Source organism: Hypanus sabinus, chromosome 6, assembly GCF_030144855.1.
Source record: "Hypanus sabinus isolate sHypSab1 chromosome 6, sHypSab1.hap1, whole genome shotgun sequence".
NCBI lineage: Eukaryota > Metazoa > Chordata > Chondrichthyes > Myliobatiformes > Dasyatidae > Hypanus > Hypanus sabinus.
The window spans coordinates 43,551,487-43,578,017 of NC_082711.1; the positions used below are offsets into that span (position 1 = coordinate 43,551,487).

Consider the following 26,531-nt stretch of genomic DNA (forward strand, 5'->3'; position numbering starts at 1 on the left):
TAAAAGGGTGGCGGGGGGCAGCTAAGCTTTATTCAAGAATAATTATTTGGACCTACAATCTACACTTCATTTTGTTAATAACGTATTGATGGACAGAATGGACAGAACAAAAATTGTTGATAGCTACACAAAAAACTGAAGTCATTTTAATGGACTTAAAAATCTCTTTGATAATAGATTCACCAAAATAATCATAAATGGGGGCACTGCTTACCTTTGCTCACGCAAAGTTGCTTGAATTTCACATACTCGGACCAAAGACCTTAAATTTTTGAGCTCAGTACTAATTTCAGATATGTGAATACTTCCCATGTTGTGTGCTTCTTCTCTCAGCCTCGATGCCTAAATATAAAATTACTATTAAATTAAATTGCAAATACAAATAATTAAGTGAAAAATACATGCAATGTGGAATTTTAGAACAAAATACATATTTACATTTTGACATTCTAAAACCAATTTAGGATAAATTCAATAATTCTGTTATACTGAATCAGCACATCATCCAAATATATAATCAATATTGTTAACTCTCACCTCTTCAAATATGAGGCTTTGGTTATGCAAAATAATTCCTAAATCAGAAATAAAACATTGGTTCAAAGTGGCAGTGTCTCATCACTTTTGAGGACAACTGGCAATAAAGAATGGACGCAACACACGCAACCAAGAAAACAAATTATACCGGAGAAGATGGGATTGATTTCCTCAAAACAGAGATCATGGAGAGCATGAATGGAGAAACAAAATTATGATTATTTCGATAGAGAAGATGTGGAGATACTATTGCAACATGCTGTGGAGTTTCACTCCTGTGTAACATGCTGGAAGTATGACTGATAATGTAATGATTTCTCTGTAGCAGCAAAGTTTGGGTTATGATTAGAGATAACAGGGTTTGGAATGCTGTTGTTCTTTCTCGTGAGTCTGGAAGAGAGATTTTCACGGTCTTTTGCCAGGGAGAGATGAGGAGAGAAGATGCGAATGGAGAGAGCTGATAGGCTGCCGGCTGGGGTAGAATTTGGAACGGGGACACATTGCGCAGCATCCACCCAAACTTTCAAGTTTGGCTGGGCCGGGGGCATTTGTATTCCATCTGCCATTTCTTTGTCCATTTTCCTAATCTGTTGAAGTCCTTCTATATCCTCTCTACTTCCTCAAATGTACGTGCCCCTCCAACTATCTTCATATCATCTGCAAATTATGCAAGCCTTCAATTCCATCATCCAAATCATTGACATATAATGTAAAAAGAATTGGTCCAACACAGACCACTGTGGAACACCACTAGTCAATGGTAGTCAATCAGGAAAGGCTCACTTTATTCCCACTCTTTGCCTGCCAATCAGCCACTGCTTTATCCATGCTACAATCTTTCCTGTAATACCTTGGGCTTGTAGCTTATTAAGCAGCCTCATGTGTGGCATCTTGTCAAAGGCCTTCTGAAAATCCAAGTATATAACATCATTCAATTCTTCTTTGTCTCTTCTGTTTGTTACTTCTTCGAAGAATTCCAACAGGTTTGTCAGGCAAAATCTTCCCTTGAGGAAACCATGTTGACTATGACCTATCTTATCACATTTTCCATGTACCCTAAGAACTCATCCTTAATAACCGATTCCAACATCTTTCCAACCACTGAGGTCAAACTAACTGGCTTATAGTTTCATTCTTCTGCCTCCCTTCCTTCTTGAAGAGTGGTGTGACATTTGCAATTTTCCAGTCTTCCGGAGCCATTCAAGAATCTAGTGATTAATTATGCCAACACGATCTGTTCAGCCAGTTCTTTCAGAACGCTGTGGTGTACACTATCTGGTCCGGATGACTTATCTACCTACAGACCTTTCAGTTGCCCAAGAACCTTTTCTCGAGGTAGACTGGGATGATCAGCTGTTCCAATGTAAAGTTCTATATGATTTTATAGACATTACACACTCATTAAAATTAACTATTACTCTGGTTAGAATGTTTTTTATTGCAATCCATATTCTGTAGCTTTTTTCATCATTTGTTCTGAACAAAACTTCAAATCAAACATTTCAAAGAAACTACTCTACTCCTTAAAAACAACCCTGATCTGTATCAGGTGTTCATTTCCCTCTGAAAATGAAAGGTAGTTGAATGCAAGCCATCTTCAACCTTCATTAAGGGTTTTAACTGCTTCTCAATTCAATATGTTTAATTTTTCATTTATCAAATGCCTTTTCTTTAAAATCTGTCTCATTACATAGTGCATCGATTCCACCTTCAGTCACAAACATCATTGAGCTTCCTTTGGAAGTGCTGACATCTGTATACTTGGCCTTAGTTCATGCTATTTTCTTCCTGCATCCTTACTTTTAGCTTCAAGTACTTTTTACTCGAGATTCCAAATCCCTTTTGTACAAATACCAGTTTGTACCTGGGCAAGCTTTACTCATAGCATTCTCCAGCAAAAAAAAAGTCAGTATTTGGATCTACACAATTTTACTCAAGTGCGAGAGGAAAAAAGTCAAGATTCTCTTGCAAGCATAACACAATTTTTGTATAATACCAGTTGTAGGGAAAAGTTCAAACATTAAAATACAAAGCAAGAAGGTAAAATTGTGGTTAGTGTTAGGGCTTTACAACAGCAGCTGTAAGATCAGGATTCAATTCCCAGCGCACCTGTACATTCTCCCTGTAGCCATGCAAGTTTTCTCTCACATTCCCAAGGATGTATGAGCTAGGATTAAGCAAATTGCGGGCATGCTATTTTGGCACTTGAAACATTCTGACATTTATGGGATAACTCCAGCACATTGTTGACTTAAACAAGAATAGCCCTTAACTCGGCAGTGGAGTTATCGGGGCACTGTCATAACTGTGTTTCCATAGCAACCTATTCTTGTTTTTACGAGGCCGAATTGCTAACTCAATCCGACTTGGATTCGAACTTGGGAACCTTCGCTCCGGAGTCCAGCACTGGTATTATTGCGTCACCAAGCAGGATTGACTTAAATAATGTACTTCAATATATGTTTTGATGAACATGTGACAAAAAGGATGATCTATATTCTAAAAAAAATCTAAACTCCTAATGTCAATTTCGTTGAAGTAACATCCAACAAAATGTACATCTATTATTTCAAAATCAAACTGAAATTCACTTACTTGCTTTTCCGCATGATCGGCAGGCCAACCCTGAACGTGTTTAATAAGATTTTCACTGAAATGTGCAACTAGCGTCGGCGTCAATGAACATGAAGAACGTGCGGTTGTAGTTGATGATACTGAAGTCGCACTGCTGCTTGAGATGTGATTTGAACTCGGTGATGGACTTCTCTGGTTGCTGCAAAAATTTAGGTAGTGGTAATTTGCACTAATTTTAATTTCAAAAAAGCAGTTTATAGCATTACATTAAGAAAGCATTTGCCTGAAGTGTGAAGGATGTCAATTTGTAGCTACAATTCTCAAAGCTGCAACTGTGAATTACTCAATAATTCATAATAATAATAAGTAATGTATATCATTCAATAAGCTATACCTTGCCTCAGAGTCACAAAGTCATAGGTTGCATACATTTCAAAGAATAAGATATCCCTTTGTTTAGGTCAATATTCATTCTCTACCAACATGCAGAGATTACCTGGTCGTTACCATATCACTTTTTGAGAAACCTTGAGAAGAACCAAGAAATGGTTGGATTTCTGATATTAAAACAATGCATATACTTCATAAACAAGATGTAGCTGACTAAAAGCATTTTGGGTGCTGCATGTTTTTCTTTTGATTAGCTACATTACAGGATTTGATGCATATGCAGATTAGGTTAGTTATCTGGAAAATAAATGTAAATATTCAAGCTGAATCCAAAGATTAGGAGAATTTTTTCAAGTACAAACATTGTACTTTGCATCACAACTGGGCTTTTCTTATGAAGGATCAATTAATCAGAAATATGATCTATTTCTTCCTCTGTGGATGCTGTTTGACTTGCTGTTTCTGGTATGTTTTTGCCCTTTCCAGACAAATGCATTTTTTTTGTTTTTTAGCTTTTATTAATCAATTACTTCTATTTGCCATCTGATCACTGACATTTCCTTTTATTCTCTCCGCCTATTCTTATCCTGACTTCCTAAATTAAAACCAATTTCTTTGACAATCTTACTTTTCAATCTACATCTATCTTGTTCAGTCCAGATTGTAATCAATAGTATATTCTGCTGCAACAACTGGGTTCTTGGCATGCAGTGCCAGCCTGGTTCATATTAAACTTAGATCAATTTGATTTGGTACTACTGGATCTATGAGACACACAGTCAGGAGCAGACGGCTTGAAGTGGAATGAGCAGGTGAGTTTCAGCAACTTGATTTGCTGTCAGATGCAGTATATAGTACTCAAGGAATTTCTATATATTCTGAATGTCTCTATATTCTGAACATTTTGAAGCTGAAATCTATGCTCTTCTGGCACTGGCTGTCAAATCAACAGTATGACAACTCAGAGACAAATCCAAATTTGTTTCTTTGCTCAGGGTAAATAGAATATCCAAAATATTTGCAAAGTATATTATCTATACCTTTCAGAGGTTATATGAGAAGACTGGGTTGTGTATCATTAAAGGATAAACAACCCTTTAATATTTCAGAGTTGCTGTGAAACTGAATGTCATGCCATTGATTCTCACTTTGTGCAAATTGTATTTTTTTTCTCAGTACTTAGAATATTTGAGTCATGACAAAAGAAATCAGTCTTTTATTGATTTTAATTGTACCATAGATATAAAACAAATGGGAAAGGAAATTCTTTTTCCCTCCAACTATTCTAGCTTACGTTATGTTGTTTAACTCAAAGAAAACACAAATAAATTGTTCATTATTAGTTGTTTATTTCACCTTTAACAGTTTGTTTTAAAAGTTTCTTAAAATCAGACACTTATAATAAGCTATTTATTGGAATAAATGTGTCCTTTTCAGTTACGTAATTAGCAGAGCACCCAGGGATCAGATCTTGGCCTTTAACTATTTATTATTTACACTAATGACCTGAGGAAAGGAACAAATACAATGTTTCAAAGTTTGCCAATGATATATAAATAAGTTGCAGGGCATACTGTGATGAGGATATTGTATTCCTGAAAGAGGATACATGTAGACTAAGTGATTGGACACAAACCTAACAAATAAGAGTTTAATGTGGTCAAGTGCAAGGTCATACACTTTAGTATGAGGAATTAAGAGGCAGATTATTATGTAAATAGAGAGCGAGAAGCTGCAAATGAGTGAAATGCAGAAGGATCTAGCCATTTGAGGAACCACAAAATGTTGACAGGGAGGTGCAACAAATAGTTAAGGCAAATACAGTATGTTACAGATGTTGGAATTTAAAAACAGGGAGGTTTTAGTACAGTTGCACTGTAATAAAGGCCACAACTGGAATTCTCAGCAAAGGTTTTGGTTCTCTTACCAAACAAAAAAGGGTATAGTGTAGTGATGTACTACATGCAGCACTGAAATAATGACACGCAGTCCGTAAGTCGTTTCAAGGCTAGTTTATTCAAACTTTGCGGTGCTGGCATTTAAATCCCTAGCGCCCGCCCTCTCCGAGCGGAAATGATGTCGGAGGTACATTACTAAAGTCTCCCCCCGTGCTGGCTATTTGTGAGCTGGTTTGCCTGCGCAGAAAATGGGTCGCCACATAACCCCCACCCCCCACAGAACCAGCGATACACCCCCCAACGTCCACAGTCTGGATCAGCCTCTGTTTGGGAGGTTTGCCTCTGCGCCGCGGTGCCTGAACCTCGACTGGCTGCGCCAAGTCCACATGGGCTGGTTTGAGTCGGTCCACCGTGAAAACCTCCTCTTTCCCCCCAATGTCCAGAACGCACGTGGACCCGTTGTTGTTGATCACCTTGAACGGCCCCTCGTACGGCTGCTGTAGCGGCGCCCAGTGTCCGCCCCTTCGTACAAACACAAACTTACAGTTTTGCAGGTCTTTGAGTACATGGGTTGGGGTCCGTCCATGTTGTGAAGCTGGTACGGGGGCCAGGTTGCCGAGCCTTTAACGTAGCCTGTCCAGGACTGCTGCGGGTTCTTCCTCTTGCCCCCTTGGGGCTGGTATGAACTCTCCCGGGATGGCCAGGGGTGCGCCGTACACCAAATCGGCCAACAAGGCGTGCAGATCCTCTTTGGACGCTGTACGAATTCCAAGCATGACCCAGGGAAGCTCGTCCACCCAGTTAGGTCCTCTCAGGCGGGCCATGAGAGCCGACTTTAAGTGATGGTGGAAGCATTCCACCAGTCAGGTTCGACTGTGGGCGGTAGGCAGTTGTGTGGTGCAGCTGTGTTCTCAGGCTGGCCACAGCTGACCACAGGCTGGAGGTGAACTGGGCGCCTCTGTCGGAGGTAATGTGGGCTGGTACCCCAAAGCGTGCTACCCAGGTTGCAATCGGTGCTCAGGCGCAGGAACAGGCAGATGTGTCGGTGAGCGGGACCGCCTCCGGCCACCCCGTGAACCGGTCTACCATTGTTAGGAGGTACCGCGCTCCTCGGGACACTGGTAGGAGGCCCATGATATCCACATGAATGTGATCGAACCTCCGGGGGGTGGGTTCGAACTGCTGCAGCGGGGCTTTAGTGTGCCGCTGCAGCTTGGCTGTTTGGCAGTGCGCGCACGTTCTGGCCCATTCACTGACCTGCTTGCGAAGTCTGTGCCACAAGAATGTGCTGGAGGCCAGCCGGACGGTTGTCCTGATAGATGTGTGCGCCAAACCTTGTATGGAGTCGAAAACCTGCCACCTCCAGGCTGCTGGAACAATGGGGCGAGGTTGGCTGGTAGCCACGTCGCACAGGAGGGTCCTATCACCTGGGCTTACGAGAAAGTCCTGCAGCTGCAAACCCGAGACTGTGGTCCTGTAGCTGGGCATCGCGTCGTCTGCCTGCTGCGCCTCTGCCAGTGCTGCATAGTCCACCCCCAGGGACAGGGTCTGGACAGCTGGTCTGGAGAGTGCGTCCGCCACGATGTTGTCCTTCCCCGAGACATGCTGGATGTCCGTCGTGTACTCCAAGATGTAGGACAGATGTCGCTGCTGGCGAGCCAACCAGGGATCAGACACCTTCATGAACGCGAATGTCAATGGTTTGTGGTCCGTGAACGCGGCAAACGGCCTGCCTTCTAAGAAGTACCTGAAATGCTGGATTGCCAGGTATAGTGCCAACAGCTCCTGGTCGAAAGCACTGTTCGAGTTCAGGTGGTCGCAGGTGCTTGCTGAAGAACGCCAGGGGTTACCAGCGCCCCTCGATGAGCTGCTCCAGCACCCCACAGACTGCTATGTCAGATGCGTCCACCGTGAGGGCGGTTGGAACGTCTGTTCTGGGGTGCACCAGCATCTGCCAAGGCTTCCTTAGCTTTAAAGAAAGCGGCCCCGGCCTCCACGTCCCAAGTAGTGTCCCTGCCTTTACCTGACATCAGGGTATACAAAGGGCGCATGATACGGGCTGCTGAGGGGAGGAAACGGTGGTAGAAATTCACCATACCAACGAACTCCTGCAAGCCTTTGACTGTGTTGGGCCGGGCAAAGTGGCAGATCGCGTCTACCTTGGTGGGCAGAGGTGTTGCCCTGTCTTTGGTAATCCTGTGGCCCAGGAAGTCGATGGTATTGAGACTGAACTGGCACTTGGCCGGGTTGATCATGAGGCCGTATTCACTCAGTTGGGCGTAGAGTTGACGGAGGTGGGACAGATGCTCCTGACGACTGCTGCTGGCTATGAGGATGTCGTCCAAATAGATGAAAGCGAAGTCCAGGTCGCATCCCATCGTGTCCATTAACCACTGAAATGTCTGTGCGGCATTCTTTAGGCTGAACGGCATGCAGAGGGGAGGCCCATGGGCTGTCGGGACTGCCGTATGATCCCCAATTCCTCCATTTGCTTGAATTCCTCCTTCGCCAGGCAGAGCTTTTCCGGGGGTAGCCTTCATGCGCAGGCGTGGAGGAGTGGTCCCTGGGTCGGAATGTGGTGCTGTACCCCATGTCTGGGCATGGCTGCCGTGAACCGCAGTGCCAGAATCGATGGGAAGTCCACCAGGATTCTGGTGAATTCGTTGTCCGAAAGCGTGATGGAGTCCAGGTGTGGGGCTGGCAACTTGGCTTCACCCAGGGAGAACGCCTGGAAAGTCTCGGCATGTACCAGTCTTTTCCCTTGCAAGTCGACCAGCAGGCTGTGAGCTCGCAAGAAGTCTGCCCCCAGGAGTGGTTGGGCCACCGTGGCCAGTGTGAAGTCCCACGTGAACTGGCTGGCGCCGAACTGCAGCTGCACTGTGCGGGTGCAGTAGGTCTATATCGTGCTGCCGTTCGTGGCCCTCAGGGTGGGTCCTGGCTTCCTGTTGCGGGTGTTGTACCCCATCGAGGGCAAGATGCTGATCTCCACTCTGGTGTCGACCAAGAAGTGGCATCCCGACTGTTTGTCCCAGACGTACACGAGGCTGTCCTGGTGGCAGCTGGCCTTGGCCCTGGCCCTTACAGGGCAGGCGACAACGGCGGGCTTTTGTGCCCCACTGCTGATGGTAGAAACACCACTGTTCACTGGCCTCCTCACTCCTGCCTCCGTGTTGTGTGCACCCCCTTGCCGGGCCTGGTCTGGTAATCTGACCGACGGACGCCACGCTCTCCCTCTTGGCTTTCCACAGCATGTCTGCCTGGGCCGCCACCTTCCAGGGGTCACTGAAATCTGCATTGGCCAGCAGCAGATGTACGTCCTCGGGCAGTTGCTCCAAGAACGCTTGCTCGAACATGAGGCAGGGCTTGTGTCCGTCAGCCAGGGACAGCATCTCGCTCATCAATGCTGACGGCAGTCTGTCTCCCAAACCGTCCAGGTGAAGCAGGCAGGCACCTCGCTCACACCATGAGAGGCCAAAGGTCCCAATGTGCAGCACTTTGAATGCTTCATATTTGCCTTCTTCCGGGGGTGAATGTATGAAATCCGCAACCTGGGCATCCGTCTGCTGGTCAAGGGCGCTCACCACGTGGTAGTTACGCGTGGAATCAGAGGATATCTGCCAAATCTGGAACTGGGCTTCTGCTTGGCTAAACCACACGCGTGGTCGCAACGTCCAGAAAGTCGGCAGTTTTAGCGAAACTGCGTGAACAGATGAAGAGTCGGTCATCTTTGGTCCAAATCCCGTCTGGACCGTCGGGGTCACCAATGTAGCGATGTGCTACACGCAGCACTGAAATAATGACACGCAGTCGATAAGTTGTTTCAAAACTAGTTTATTCAAACTTTGCGATGCTGGCATTTAAATCCCTAGCGCCCGCCCACTCCGAGCGGAAATGATGTCAGAGGTACATTACTGAAGTCTGCTCCCGCGCTGGCTATTTGTGAGCCGGTTCGCCTGCGCAGAAAGTGGGTCGCCACAATAGCAATATTGGAGGCAATCCAAAGGGAATTCACAAGGCTAATCATTGGAATCAGAACACTGTCCTATAAAGAAACACTAAACTGGTCAGTATTCCGTGGAACTTTAGAAACATGTGGGGTGATCTTATTGAAACATATGAGATTCTAAGGGGACCTAAATGGATTGATTTTGAGATGTTTTCACTAGTGAGGAAGTCACAAATGAGGGTCATAGCTGGAAAATAAGTGACCAGTCATTTTAAGATTAGATGCAAACATCCCTCAGAAAGGTAGTGAATATATTTGACAGATTAATGAACTGAGCACGATGGGGAACTGGCACAGAAGAGATGAACCCAGCAAAAATCAGCCATGAGCATAATGAATGGCAAGGCAGCTTGAATATTCTGGTGGGCCTACTCCTACTCCTAATTTCTTGTGTTCTTGTGTATTATCAACTTTTACTTATTTTTAAAAGTTCTGAAATGCTCCTGTATTGCATATACATCTACAGTCATCAAAACTATGTATCTGCAAGCCTTTCAGATGTATTTTGGATTGTACTTCACAGCACTATTACACTGGGCAGATAAGATGGGCTCTCAGTCCATTCCACATGTAGCCTCAAGAGTTAAGTCATTATTTTCATTTTTAATAAATTAGGAAATGGACAGCAACTGCAAAACTGCATTTATTCACTCTTGCTTTGGTGTGCAAAAACAATCTGGGCCGTTTATGAACTATAATATTTGGGTTGATGATGAGCATGAGTTAAAATCATGAGATTAGAAGATCCATGATACTGAGTCAGTAAATATGTTCCCAAGCAAACAGTGTTCAGATATTTATTCACTTTATTGACATATTAATAAGTTTTCAGCTGCAACTTTTACATTCAGCATGGATATGAAATCATATGTCAGAAAAGCACTTGCCCAAGTTTCCTTCTTTCTTCACTTATCCTAGCCCCATTTTACCACTCATAACACACACTCAGGAAATTAAATTCTCAACCTACACATCTGCGGAACATGAGAGGAAACCAGAACAATTAGAGGAAAATTATCCAGTCACAGGGAAAACAAGTAGACCCCATATAATCAGTAGTGCAGGCCAGCTGTAAACCCAAAGTGCTGAAGCTGTGAGGCAGTAGTTTGACTCTGCTGCCCAAAATAATGTTAATCATCTAAGTGGTGTGTATTTAATTCATCCTTTACATCTGTGGACAAAATAATACATGTCAGGTTGCCTCAATCTGTTGTCCTCACAACCCCACTTCAGTCCAGTCTGGCTGTTTGCTATGCCAGTTATCTGCTTGTGGGCTTGCCTACTTTCATGAGAAATGCCCATCTCCCTAAAGGAGTGGCCTATCTTAACTGCAGGTGAAGCATATGGAGACACAAATGCTGCAGAGCTTGATGCCAAGGCTAACTCAATCCTCAAGGCCCACCCAGAAGCAGACCTGAGACTTGGGGAAGAGATATTCAAGGACCAAGTATAAACTTTTGAACTCAAGGTGAACATTGATCTCAAGACACGAATATACAATACTAACAGGTAGAGAAGTAAGTAAGTGTACACAAGCAGTGAAGGAGGAAAGGATGAGCAGCTAGGAAGAAGGCAGTTAAGAGTCAGGGAAACCTATTGCATCACTAAATATCAGCATTAGAACAATTCTTGTGAATAGCCTTCAGAAGTGTCTTGAACATTCTGATTTGTGATAATGAAGTGAGAGATCACGAAGCCATGTAATTCCACTATCAACCATTTTCAATTTGAAAATTATTCAATCTGCCAGTTCACAGTATCCAGCAGCTGCACAATGGAGAGTTTATTGATACTGAGGGCAAGACCTAATGTTCCCAATAACCATTCCTGCAAATGTTACAACAGGAAAGATACTGAGATCAGTTAGTTGATTGTGATCACAGGCCCAGTCTTACAGCAAGGCCCGTCAAACTTCGGTCAACAGCAGTATCATCAAGCAGTTCTTCATGCTAAATACTGAAAATTCCAGGAGTATATTCTGTGGCATTGTTGGCAGCACCATTTCCAATAAGTGTTTATGGTGGAGGAACTATTGAATCATCAGCTGTGTTTCAACATTTCCTAGGATTTCTATGGAGAAGGAATCCAGGTCAAGAGGAGGGGAAATATCCTTTGGTTTTGAATGAACTGAGATTCCAGAAGTGAAAAACATAATCAGAGAGTAAAACCTCAAATAAATAGTGTAAATTACAGATTACACAGAATTTTAAGGGACTAACGGCATAATGGACAAGACAAATTTCATGACAATGTGAAAAACAATAGTTCAATCACAGATAATGACTCGTTTCCACTGTGGTTCTAAACTATATCCACTTGACATAAACAAGTCACCTAAATAAGAAAAAGCAGATTTTGCAAAAAGGATGACTGTTGCTGGTCCAGATGTTGACAATTGTGAATATGTGATCTATTGTTTATTAACTTTGTGATATTGCAATGTGATTAGAATACAGATATTGAGTTCAACAATAGAAGATACTTTACAACTGGCAGAATGCTTAGCAAGAATACAGCCAAGGGAAAACATTACCCACTCCAACTTTTAAAGAACTTCACAAATCGACAAGAAATTAGTTCACATTTTCATTGCTTTTTCTAAAGGGAGTTTAATTTACATTGTGAACACTTTTGTCAAAGAAAATCTTCATATTTACCACAGATGAAAATAAATTGAAGAGCAGTACAAAGCACAACTACTAATACAGGTTTCCCCTGCTACTCGAAGGTAGGGCATTCCTATGAAACGGTTCGTAAGCTGGAATGTCGTAAAGTGAAGAAACAATTACCTTTTATTTATATGGGAAAAATCTGTGAGCGTTTGCAGAACCAAAAAATAACCTACCAAATAACACATAAAAATCTAAAATAACTAACATATAGTAAAAGCAGGAATGATCCGATAAATACGCAGCCTATATAATGTAGGAATACTTCTCTGCAATTATTGCAGCACTGTCCACTGCAGTGAAAATCTCACGCAAGTGCTCTCGGCAGTACTCGCAGCAAAAACCACGGCGCAAGTGCTCCTGGTAGAAGCACTCTTTCCAGAATCCTTTAAGCTATGAAGCTATCAAATAACACATAAAAATACACAGCCTATATAAAATAGAAATAATGTATGCCCAATGTAGTTTCACTAACTGGAATCGGGAAGACAGTGAGCACACTGATGACGGTGTGTTAGGCTGTCGTCGGAGATTGGGGTGGTGGGAGGTAGAGGAGACTGGGTGTCATCTCATTGTCGTCTGTTTCCATCAGGGCAGGCAATTCACCTTCTTCTATGCCTGCCTGTCTCAATGTCGAAGTCGAGTTTCATCGTCTGCTGTGGCTGATGTGGAAGGCGTGAAAAACAACAGTATGCTTGACTGCTTAGCCTCGTGCATTTTTCTATCATACAGTTCTTTGTAAGCACTCAAACCATCCTGCAAATATGCCCTAAACCTACGTACCCTTTCAAAATTAAAGTCGTACTTTTCTGCAATCATTGCATTGTTGTCAATTGCAGCGAAAATCTCACACAATTGCTTCCCGTTCAGTTCCTGGACGTCTTCACTTTCTGGTCGTTCGCTACTGCGTTCGGTTTCAATTATTATCCTTTCCTCTTCATCTGTCAGTTCTTGGTCATGGGATACCAAAACCTCTTCAACATCATCTTTGTCAACTTCCACAAACCCTTAGCCAAACTCACTCACTTCATTCACCACGATTGAAACGCTTTATTATTTCTAGTTTTACACTAAGTGTAACACCCTTATGCAGTCTTTTGGACTTTTCCGATACCTTAGAACTCATCTTGCTAATGGATGCACAAAATAAATCGACATAAAGCATAGATGCTCACAGGCATGAGTTTAAGCAATGCTGGCTAGAATGCAGTTCCGGGGGAGGAGCTTGGCGCTCAGGGCGCACTGCCTCTTATCGTTAACAGTGAAAACACCTTCTGTTAGCGAAAACAGGGGACACCTGTATTGACAACAGGCAGGTACTCTAATTGTTAGAAGACCTCAGTCAAAACATTATTTTAAATTAAGTCACTTTAACAATTTACGTGCAATGATCGCTCTTGCTGCTCTTGTGTTATTACCTATTCCGTCTTTTGTGAATCGTGATATTTGAAGCCGTAAGTGAAAGTTAAAACACCTTCTTTTACGGGTTGTGCATTCTTCAACAATTTGAACCCCTTGCTTAACCAATGAAGTTTGCATCAGATTTCTGAATGGCCCATGAATCCGTGTACACTACTGTGTCTTCTTATTGTAACTTAGTGTTTTTTTATGTTGCACTGTGCTGTTACCACAAAAAAACCATGATTCTGATATGGGTCTCTACTGTGGTCTGAGAGTGGGAAGAGGGCAGGGAAATGGAAATCATAGTTGGGAAAAGGGGAAGGGAGAGGGAAGGTAGTTCTGCAATGCTTTGTTAAGAGCAAAGGGGAAAATAAGGTACAGAAGTATTTATGGTTATCCACTGCAACCAAGTCTCCAGTTTGTGCCAACTACTCATACCACTGGACCCAGGCTTCCGAACTTGAGAGAATGGAACTGTTCCAGTGCAACAGCTTTTTCACCTTAAAAACTCCCACACAGTCATCCTTGGATATGTTGGACAATCAACATACTGCTATGTTCTTTTAATTGACTGTAAATAAACAAAGTTAGCGCAGACACCCAGTGTAGGTAATGTCACATACAATCCTTTTGGCAATTGCATCCTCCAATTCTTCATTGTAACATTCAAGATGATTGCCAATACCTTCAGATTCTTCGTAGCTCCTAACCTGCTGGAAGTAGTGAAATCATTTCATTTTCACTCCTGGCCATTTCTGGCATCTCCAAGCCTGAATACTTGAAACTGAAATGCAACCCTCTCAGCGGGGTTTTATACAAATTTGGCTCATTGGCTAACTCTGCTTACAGCCACATGACTCAGAGGTGAGAAGGCCACCTTTCATAAGCAATACATGTCCAGGGTCAGTATGATTTGGGGTGCAGCCAAACAGGAAAGATGGGATGTTTGGGAAGGAACATAAATCGTAGTGAATGCTGAGTAGATACTGCTCCATGCGAAGTTACCGCTTGCCAGAAAACTAACAGATCAAACACCAGCATAAAGTTACAGAAGAAATATATTTACCAAATTTTCTACTTCAACAATTACAGAAAGAGAAGAAAATTAGAGAGGCCCATTACAGTTAAATCAGTCCAAATGTGCACATAAACGTTGGAGCTCATTTCTGGAGTACTCAGTATATCGCTTTACCCACACATCGAACCCATGGTCTGTGTGGACACCTGCCAACGTCTGAATTTCCCTCAAAGACTATCTTGAATGAACTGGTTCTCTCAGGGGTATTGGTCCTTCTTCCTTGGAGCCATTCTTCTGCACAAAACACTTCTTACAATGGGGACTCTCCTTTGAATGACATTCTGCTGCATCTTCCCCTTTCCCTGCTGCTCCCGCCAAAAGAAAAACTCCCAAATTGGAATGCTGCCCTTCAGAAATCTCCTCCTGCCCAGCACTTTCAGATGTTCTACTGGACAGAAAGTTATGACATGTACCAAGACAACCTCTATTAGCTGACACCACATTCCCAAGATGGACAGCATCGTTCTTTATCTTTAGCCAAAGCCAAAACGCTCATATTGGCAGCACACACTGCTTTTACAAAAGACTGCTAAAATAAAAATACCTCACAGCATAGCAGCAGAAATCTTACCCAGGGCATTATACATGGTAAGCAAAACCAATTCTAAGTTGTCTTACTGCTCACTTCTCACCAAGTACCAGTGACAAAAATCACTGCTTTCCAAACACAAACACACGTAAATGATGCTATTTAAAAACTGTTTGGTCCAAGCATGGTGTAGCATTTAACAGCTACACAAGGTCACGTGGCTGACACTTGTTAGAAGCTGTTCGGCAATAGTCTCCTGTCCCAAATAAGTGGTATAGTGACCAAAATAAATGAAGGGAACGCCGGCTATTTTCTCAATCTGTGTATGTTCTTCCAAGCTGTTCCAAATAAGTGGCTATCAATGGACCGAGTAACTGGAATCTGCTATATTCAAAGCAATGAAGGTCTAATTTCAAAAATTATAAGAGTTTTAATGGTGGCATTAAGAAGAAAGAAAATGCTTCTAGAGACAGCATCAAGAATAAAAGGATGCAGATTTCAGGTAGATATAATGCAAGGAAAATTTGTTCTATACACCAAGTCATTGTAATTTAAAAGCTACTGCCCAGCTTGGTAGATGCAGAACAAATAACACTCCCAAAAGTTAATTGTATAAACACAAAAAATAAAAAGATTAATGAAACTGTGGAGCTACAGAGGAAGAGTTGGAATAATCAAAGTTTTCAAAGAGTTAGCACTGTAAGCCAAATGATCTCCAGTTGTAATGTAGTAATTAATGATTTTATTAAATATCTATAGTTATGTCAAAAGGAGCAAAGATGAAATAATCACTCCATATAAATCTTGCTGAAAGTAAAACTGGAACCTATTTTTTGCATTTTACTGTCAACGCTACACCCTGGAAATCATAAAGGATTAGCTACAATTAACAAAAGCAAGTCAATGTATATGGAACATTGAAAAGAATCATATTCAAAATAATCATAAGTTATTTTGAAGAAGGAAGGTTATACTTACTCAGCCTTCCCTCTGTTGCAAAGCCTTAAAACCCAATTCCCAATAAATTTCACAAACAGGCATCCAAGATCAGATATCCTTACCTTGAACGTTGAACATTACGAGGGGAACCAGGCTCATGCCCATGTTTGTCAGCAGTAGGAGTCTGTTGAGATACTTGCTGCTGTGCTGGTCCTTGTTTCACAACTGAAGCACTAGACTAAACGAAAGCAAATATACACCATTACCTCCGACATAAATACATTATATTCATTTGAGGGCACCTTAAATCAGTTAGTAATCTTTACAAACATCAACAGTGCACAAGATTGGCACAAACTGGTACTTATATACAAATTAGATGAAAATGCATAACCCATGTTATGGAAGTGTCCCTAATACACTACTTCTGCAAAACCCTCCGAATTCACTGGAAAGTTAAGTGAATCTCCTAGGCCAACCCTGGTACACTCAAGTTCACTCCACTGCCAGGCAAAGATGTTGAAATGCTTGATACTTGTCTTCTGAAGCTGGGATTTCATTCCAATTTCCATTGGAGACAAGAAAACCAAATGGACAAAGGAAAAATAAAATAAAAAATGTACTCAAATTTTCCATGAAAATAATGCAACATACCCACTGATTCTTGGCATTCCTAGCCCATGACTACTCAAGGCAGCAAAGGAACATCTGAGATGGTATCGAGAACTTTGAATCCATGCATCAAGTGAATCAAAAAGTCCTACAGAAATGATAGAAGGATTGCACCACCTCACAAGCAACACATGCATCCTGCAGGCACACCTTACCCCTTATCTGGAACACTGACCACATCAGTTCCTCAGTCACCTCAGAAACCACAAAGCCTGAGTAGGGCAAGTTATCTAGGGGCTGCTAAACAGGAAACATATTGACTTTTTCTAGGGTCAGCTCCTATACTTAGGCATTGATTCACTGATAAATTTCCTCAGAGATACTATTCAGTAACACTATTCAGTTACATGGACATTATTTTACTACACTCCACTGTAGTGTTTGGCAGTACATTGCTTCCTCTTCAATTGTTTCAATATTTGTTTGATACGATGTACATGTACTGTAGATGTGCTGACATTTTCTTTTTAAAAGTGCAAAGGAAAACTACTTTTGATTTGGCTGTTAGGATAAATTATCCTCCAGATTTTAAATTAAGTGTCGAGGAAAGAGGGATACACAAATCAAAAAACAGAAGGTATGAGCATTTCCAGTTCCATGCTAAGATATTTCATAAATTTCTTAGGTGTGATGGCAAAAACAATCAGCACATGCATAAACTGAATATACAAACAGTTTTTCATCTCTTAAACTTGAACAATTTCAAATATCATGAATTGCATAATTTCAACTGAACTGCAAATCAACTATAGTTTAAAATTAATTACAGTTGACAAGGCTATGAAAATTTAGTAGTTTGTATCTAACCAGCAATTTATAAAACCACATGTTCAGCAGCTAAATCAGATATTAACTAGAATTACGTACCTTTGGCTGAGACGTCACAGGAGGCGTACTCATCAGCGGTTTAAGAGGAACTGGGTTAGTCTGTGGTGTACTAATCCTAGGAGACACATATGACCTTGGGGATGATGCATCTGATGCCAATGACATCGGAGACTGATTACATTGAGGGGCTGTGTTTTAAAAAAAGTTTAAAATAATCTAGTGTTTTCCATCAAAAGATCATATTAAATTTTCAAAAAAGTCAACATTTTTCAAAATACACTTAAGCAATGCTGTCCAAACTACCAAATTTCTGTAAGAATACTTCTGTTAAGAGAAAGGAGAACTCCATATGAAATATGCACATCTATTAAGCAATCTTTAAAATAAAATTTTCAATGCATTCCACTGCCATAGGAAAGTTGTAATACAGCCTTCTTCACTCACTATAAATTCTGGGTGGGTGCCTTTGCAGTTTTCTCCCCCAGATAGTACTCATATGGAAGATGAACAGATGTCATTAAAATTGGGCCCCTTGTATTTATCTGTTTAGACAGTTTAAGATTCAATACAATCAACAAACTTCATTACAAAAAAAAATCCAAAAAAGGGAAGTTAAAGAAAAATAAGTGTCATTCCCTAAGCAATTCATTTATTTGGAATAACAGGCCCTGATATTTTCCTTACCAGCAATTCTTCCCCCCACAGAAAGGAGAGAAAAGAGGCAGAGGGGAAAATTTGTCTAAACTGTGTCATCTGCCTGAGAAATGGCTTTCCTGTTCTCACCTGTAGGAACTTACGCAGCAGACTGAAAAGCTGAAAAGTCATATCGTTTGAAAAAAAAACACCTTGGTATAACTTCCCAATTATTTAGCATGAAATTTTAGAGTATCCATAAAATGTCCGTTTATAATGCAAAGGTAAATAATTTCTGATCCTTCCATCAAACAAGCCAATTGATATTTACAAAAAAAAAGCCTGTTTACTTAAGATTGCTATAGTAGTAGATACGTCAGAGCTGCCAATTGTGCCATAAATTTCTGTGAACATATCCTAACTTCCACAAAATTTAATTCAAATAATGAAAAGGGTCAAATATTGGAGAAGGAAAAGGACAAGGACTATCGCATTTGGAAGTTGCAGATGATGCAGACACATGATCAGGCTTGGAAAAGTGGAATACATAGCATATTAAGCTAAAAGGGACTTGTTCAGACTGGTGTCATGGATAGTGAAACCAGGGTAGACCAAAGAGTCTGTACATAGGTACATCATAGGTATACTTATGGGATCTTGTTTCATCATATTGCCACCAGAGGGAACTCTATTTCATTAAAATGAAATGGGCGTACACAAATACTTCAATCTTGCAATATTCTTAACAATTCTCAACTTACAACCAAATTAGAAACATTAAAACAAATTAGTGAAAGTTAAGCAGAACAGTCAAATTATTTTCAGAAGGCCTTTAACAAGGTGCCACCCATGAGGTTGCTAAACAAGCTAAGAAACCATTCCACGAAGATACTAGCACATACAGAAGACTGGTTGAAAGCAAAGACTGGGAATAAAAGGGGGCTTTTCTGGTTGGATGTATGTGATTAATGGTGTCCTGCAGGGGTTGGTATTGGTCTGCTAATTTTCACCTCATATGTCAATGATTTGGATGATGATGTAATTGATGGCTTAGTGGCCAAGTCTGCAGATACAGAGACAGGTACAGATGAGGAAACATGGAGTCTACTGAAGAATCTGGCCAGATTAGGAGAATGGGCAAAGGCATATTAGGTGGTAAACAGTTATGGGAAGTGTATGGTAATGTACTGTGGTAGAAGAAATAAAACACAGACTATTTTCTAAACAGGGAGAAAATTGAAAAAGGATCTGTTGCTTTTCTGGCATAAATGGCGAATAAACTCTTCTCGGGCTTCCAGCCAGGTTCAATTATCAATTTATATTTGTGGACTAGACATGCCCAGGTATCATCCTTGATGAAGATGGCGAGTTTGTCATTAAAACATTGGTTAAAATCAATACTTGTACCCAGCTAGAAGCCCAAGAAGGATTTAGGGAGCAAATTCATAAATCAAAGGTGCAAAGTGACTTAGGAGACTAAGTGCAAAATTCCCTAAGTTAACTTGCAGGTTAGTCAGTATTAAGGTAGGCAAATGCAATGCTAGTGTTCATTTCGAAAGGACTCGAATATAAAAGCAAGATGTAATGCTGTGGCTTTATAAGACATTAGTAAGACCCCATTTACAGTATTGTGAGGAGTTCTGGGCCCCATATCTAAGAAAGGATGTGCTGGTATTGGAAAGGATCCAGGAGTTTCATGAAAATGATCCTGGGAATTAAAGAGTTAACGTATGGGGATACTGTACTCGCAGGAGTTTAGAAGAATGAAGGAGATCTCACTCAAGCCTACTGAATATTGAAAGGCCTAGAGAGAGTGGATATGCAGAGGCCATTTCCTATAGTGGGAGAGTCTAGGACCAGAGGGCACAGCCTCAGAATGGAGGGGACATCCTTTTAGTAAAGACAAGGAGGAATTTCTTAAGGCAGAGGGTGGTGAAACTGTGGCTACATCCACACTAGACTGGATAATATTGAAAACGCCAGTTTCATGTAAAAATGATAGGCGTCCACACTATGCGTTTTTAAAAATATCTCTGTCCACATTGAAACAGAGATATCGGTGAATCTCCTCCTTCTGCGCATGCGCAGGATACATCTACTGAAAACAAGCAACATGTTTGGTGTCGAAACTTGCCGTAAAAGTGCGCGTTTGTATAGTTACAGACTAGAAAAACTTAAAATGACGGACAGATGTTGGCTCTCAAGAGGGAGAACTTAAAACTAAAAAGAACAAATACTGGAGCATACGGTAGCAACCGACAGAAAGTTTACGGACAGATTGACCTTGCTGACGACGAACATTGAAAAACTGACCAACTCTGTTGCATTAATAAAGCACCTTGTTAAATGTATAAAACATGTCTGCATCAGTCTTATCTTGTATTTCCATACAATGTTACATTAGGCTGTTACACATCTATTGTCAGAGAAGTACTTCCATAAATAGGTAAACCACCTTCATACGAGCAAGGACAGAAAACAGGGCAGCGAGTATACTTATTTATTCAGCAAGTTATGGGTCAAAGTATTTGGTGAGTACATTTCTAACTGTCCTGGCTTCAGTCTCATTGCCGTCTGCTCTGAAATTGTTTGGTTGCATTCAAGAAAACAATGAAATAGTGCGCTGCCGTCTCACAGCGTTTTTAGATTTCTCCGGTTACCCCAGCCACACTGCTCTGACCAATCTGGCGTTTCCAAAAATACACACTTTGGAGAGCATTTCTGAAAAGCTCCAGTTTTGGGGGACGAAAATGCTGTTTTAGTGTGGAAGGAGGGTAAAAACAAAGAGAAAAGGCTTTGGTTATGGATTTATCTGGTGTAATGTGGACATAGCCTCAGGAATTCATTGCCATGGACAGCTGATGAGGTCAAGCATTTGGATATAATTAGAACTGAGTTTGTTAGGTTCTAATTAGTAAGGGCGTCAGGGATTGAGAAGGAAAATAAATTAGCCATGATCAAATGGGAGAGCAGACTCCATGAACCGAATGGCTTATTTCTTATGGTCTTGTTAGTAAACTGGTGCAAGAAATGTAGAAAATAACTTCAATATATATTGAAAATCCTAGACACAAATTTGATGCTGATCAAGTAGGTAAATGTATTTCTTTGCATTTGTGTTTTCCTTGTCTATACAATTAGCTCAAAGTTTATGCAATCCACAAAAATGTTCAGTGTAGTTATCTAAGATAATATACATTCTGCACAAGTAGCACTTCTGTAATTTTGAGCAGTGTGAAAACTGGTCCAATCACATAATGAAACAAAAAAAGGTTATTCTTTTTGGGCAAAGAAACAGCAAAAATATATTCAAAAGCAATTTCTTGGATATACACAAAGAAACTGACAGTACTTCTGTATAGTTAGCAAATAGTTGTTTATTTTCTCCTTAAAATCACTTTCCATTAATTGAAAACCAGTTGTATTAAACAGCTACAATTTTAAAAATCCAAAGGATGTCAGGAAATTTAAATATTCTAGATAACATTGTAAATATGACCACTTGAACTGGTTAATTGATATATAATTAAATGAGTTGTTTAGAGATGAAAAAGAGACTATCAGAATTTACACCCAAAGCAAACTAAGTCTGGCAATAAAAAAAACAGAATTAAGACTGAACAATGGATCATAGACTGGACATTTTACAAGTTACAAAGGCAAATCAAAAAGGTTTGATTCACTGCTAAGTGTCAGCAAATTTTAAAAATCAGAGTATGAAGAATACCTGTGGATCAATTATAAGCTTGCTTCAATGAGATTTGCCAATCAAATAGTGAACACACATTCATAAATACTTCAAACATAACTGCATCTGTTATGCTTTGTTCCATAATTACCAGTTTCTAAACTTGCCCAGTTTTATCAAAATCAGCTTTACAATAGAGCAGCTTAACTTTTAAAAAGCATTAGGTAAAGCAATAAAAACAGACAACATGGAAGATAATTAATCACATCATGTAGTGCATTAAAAGACATAGAAAGTGAGCTTGTGACAGTGGCTCAGAGTTGTTACAAACATTAAACTGTTTTTAAAACTCACATCACATTGGGAAGAATTCCCAAAGAAAGAATGAAAATTAGGGCCAAATATCCTTTATTATAAGACCATAATATATATGAGCAGAATTAAGCCATTTGGCCCATCGAGTCTGCCAGGCCATTTCATCAGGGCTGATCCATTTTTCCTCATCAGACCCATCTCCTGGCTTCACCCCATTTCCCTTCATGAACTGACCAATCAATAATCTATCAACCTCTTCCTTAAATATACCCAATGACTTGGCTTCCACAGCCACCTATGGCAATGAATTTCACAGATTCACTGCTCTCTGGCTAAAAAAAAAATCCTCCTCATCTCATTCTAAAAGGACACCCCCTTTTCTGAAGCTGTGTCCTCTGGTCTTAGATGCACCCACCACAGGAAACATTCTCTCCACATCCACTCTTGCAAGACCTTTCAACATTCAATAGGTTTCAATGAGGTTGCCCTCATTCTTCTGAATTCCAGTGAGTAGAGGCCCAGAGCCAAACACACTTCAAAAGACAAGTTTTTCAATTGCGGAATCATTTTCATTAACGTCCTTTGAACCTTCACCAATGTGAGCATATCCTTTCTTAGATGAGGGGCCCACAACATTCCAAGGAGGAACTTAGCAGGCCAGGCAGCATCAATGGAAAAGAGCAAACAGTTGATGTTACGGGTCAAAACACTTCATCAGACCTGATGAAGGACCTCAGCCTGTAAAGTTGATTGTTAACTCTTTTCCATAGGTAGTGCTTGGCCTGCTGAGTTTCTCCAGCATTTTGTGTGCTGCTTTGGATTTCCAGTATCTGCAGATTTTCTCGTGTTTGTGATAATACTCCAAGTGAGGCCTCACCACCGCTTAATAAAACCTCAACATTACATCTTTGCTTTTATATTTTAGTCCTCTTGAAACATATACCAACATGACATTTGCGTTCTTCACCACCAACTCAACCTGCAAATTAATCTTTAGGAACCTTGCACGAGGACTACCAAGTCCGTTTTCTCCTGAGATTTTTGAATATTCTCCCCATTTATAAAATAGTCTACCTTTTATTTCGACCAAGATCATATAGTTCACAACACTGTATTCCATATGCCACTTCCTTGCCCATTCTCCTAATGTCTTTTTATAGCCTCTCAACTTCCTCCAAACTACCTGTCTCTCCACCTGACTTTGCATTAACTGCAAACTTGGTCACAAAGCCTTCAATTCTGTCATCCAAGCCATTGACATATAAAGTAAAAAGAAGCAGTTCCAACACAGATTCCTGTGGAACATTACTACTCACTGGCAGCCAACCAGAAAAGGGTCCCTTTATTCCCACTTTGTTTCCTGCCAATCAACCAATGCTTTGTCCATGCTAGTATCTTTCCTGTAATATCATGGGCATGTAGTTTGTTAAGCAGCCCCATGTGTGGCATCTTCAGAAAAACAACGAACACAACACGCGATTTTCCTTTATCTATCCTGCTTGTTATTTCTTCAAAGAATTCCAACAGATTTTTCCGGAAAGGTTTTCCATTAAGGAAACTATGCTGACTTTGGCCCATTTTATAATGTTTCCTTAAGTACCCCAAAACCACATCCTTAACAATCGACTCTCAACACCTTCCCAACCACTAAGGTCAGCCTAACTGGCCTATAATTTCCTTTCTTCTGCCTCACTCCCTTCTTGAAGGGTGAAGTGATATTTGTAATTTTCCAGGGCTCTGGAACCATGCCAGAATCAATTGATTCTTGAAAGATCATTACTAATGCCTCTACAATCTCTTCAGTCACTTCTTTCAGAACATTGGGGTATTTACCATCTGGTCCAGATGACTTATCTGCCTGCAGAACTTACAGTTTCCCAAGAACCTTCCCCATAGGAACGGCAACTTCACATACTTCTGCTTCCTGAAACTCTTGAACTTCCAGCTTACTGCTAGTATCTTCCACAGTGAAGACTGATGCAAAATAGTTTATCTCCCATTTCCTTGTCCCCCACTACTATCTCTCCATCATCATTTTTTCATTGGTCCACTACCTACTCTCGTGTCTTATTTACACTGTGTATCTGAAGAAACTTTTAGTATCCTCTTTAACATTATTGGCCTGCTCATCTTCTTAACGCATCTTCTCATTCTTTATAGGTGCCTTCCGATGGTTTTAAAAAACTTCCAATACTCTAACTTCCCACTGAACTTTGCTCTATTTTATGCCCCCTTTTTGGCTCTTGTTAGCCAAGATTGCATTATCCTGCCTTTAGAATAGTTCTTCCTCTTTGGAATATATAAATATATCCTGTGCCTTCCCAGAAATTTTAGCCATTGCTGCTATGCTGTGATCCCTGCTAGTGCACTTTTCAAAAAATTTTTGACCAGCTCCTCTCTCATGCCTCTGTAATTCCCTTCATTCCACTGTAAGACTGATATATCCAACTTTAGCTTCTTTTCAAACTGCAGGGTGAATTCTATCATATTATGATCATTCCCTCCCCTAAGGGTTCCTTTACCTTAAGCTCTCTAATCAAATCTGGTTCATAAGACAACACCCAATCTAGAATAGGTGATCCCTGGTGGGCTCATCAACGAGCTGCTCTAAAAAGCCATTTCATAGAGTGATCTACATAGTTCCCTGAAGGTGGAATCTCATGTGGATCAGGTGGTGAAGAAAGCTTTTGGTATGCTGGCCTTTATAAATCAGAGCATTGAGTATAGGAGTTGGGATGTAATGTTAAAATTGTACAAGGCATCGGTAAGGCCAAATTTGGAGTATTGTGTACAGTTCTGGTCACCGAATTATAGGAAAGATGTCAACAAAATTGAGAGAGTACAGAGAAGATTTACTAGAATGCCACCTGGGTTTCAGCACCTAAGTTACAGAGAAAGGTTGAACAAGTTAGGTCTTTATTCTTTGAAGCATAGAAGGTTGAAGGGAAACTTGATAGAGGTATTTAAAATTATGAGGGGGTAGATAGAGTTGACATGGATAGGCTTTTTCCATTGAGAGTAGGGGAGATTCAAACAAGAGGACACAAGTTGAGAGTTAAGGGGCAAAAGTTTAGAGGTAACACGAGGGGGAATTTCTTTACTCAGAGAGTGGTAGCTGTGTGGAACGAGCTTCCAGTAGAAGTGGTATTAGTAGAAGTGAAGTAGAAGTATAAGTGGTAGGGAGGATTACAAATACCAGGGGATACGAATGGACAAAAACTGGGCTGGTCAAAGAACACTGAGGCTGTCTACAAGAAGGGTCAGACCTGTCTCTATTTCCTGAGGAGACCGAGGTCCTTTAACATCTGCCGGACGATGTTGAGGATGTTAGTCTGTGGTGGCCAGTGCTGTCATATTTGCTGTTGTGTGCTGGGGCAGCAGGCTGAGGGTAGCAGACACCAACAGAATCAACAAACTCATTCGTAAGGCCAGTGATGTTGTGGGGGTGGAACTGGACTCTCTGACAGTGGTGTCTGAAAAGAGGATGCTGTCCAAGTAGCATGCCATCTTCGACAATGTCTCCCATCCACTCCATAATGTACTGGTTAGGCACAGGAGTACATTCAGCCAGAGACTCATTCCACTTCCACCAAGATGTAACACTGAGCGTCATAGGAAGTCATTCCTGCCTGTGGCCATCAAACTTTCCAACTCCTCCCTCGGAGTGTCAGACACCCTGAGCCAACAGGCTAGTCCTGGACTTATTTCCACTTGGCATGATGAACTCATTGTTATTATTTAATTATTTATGGTTTTGTATTGCTAAATTTCTTCACTATTCTTGGTTGGTGCGGCTGTAACGAAACCCAATTTCCCTCAGGATCAATAAAGTATGTCTGTCTGGTAGAGGTAGGTTGGGTATTGTCATTTAAAAAAAAAATTGGACATGTATATGGACAGGAAAGGAATGGAAGGTTATGGGCTGAGTGCAGGTTGGTGGGACTAGGTGAGTGTAAGCGTTCGGCACAGACTAGAAGGGCCGAGATGGCCTGTTTCCGTGCTGTAATTGTTCTATGGTTATAACTATTCTAGAAATTCCCCCTCTTGTATCCCGCACTTACCTGATTTTCCTGATCTAGCTGCATATTGAAATCTCCCATGACTATTGTAACATTGCGTTTCTGGCCTGCATTTTCTATCTCCCATTGTAATTTGTAAACCACTATGGTAACAAGGAAGATACAACATCTGGATCAACTGCCAACTATTAGCTAAACTTAACCTCTGTGAAAAATACCAATATTTTGCAACCAAATTAAATTTTCCAATCTCTACTGCAAGTTTACCAGCAATGCGCACAATCATATCCAGAATTTCAGTTTGTGGATGATTTATCCTGAACCATCAACAATCTCTATTTCTTTAATTCTTTTA

General features: G+C 41.0%; 1 protein-coding gene across 3 annotated transcripts in view; it reads right to left on the minus strand.

Annotated features, from left to right (window-relative positions):
- waca (WW domain containing adaptor with coiled-coil a) overlaps positions 1 to 26,531 on the minus strand; it is a 117,484-nt gene that overhangs the window by 1,920 nt on the left and 89,033 nt on the right. For all 3 annotated transcript variants that reach the window (XM_059972004.1, XM_059972006.1, XM_059972005.1), the window contains 4 exons: positions 17,561 to 17,709; positions 16,144 to 16,259; positions 3,133 to 3,310; positions 215 to 342 (listed from right to left, as the gene is read on the minus strand). In XM_059972004.1, coding sequence (XP_059827987.1) covers positions 215 to 342; positions 3,133 to 3,310; positions 16,144 to 16,259; positions 17,561 to 17,709 — 571 coding nt within the window. The remainder of the gene's footprint in view (positions 1 to 214; positions 343 to 3,132; positions 3,311 to 16,143; positions 16,260 to 17,560; positions 17,710 to 26,531) is intronic.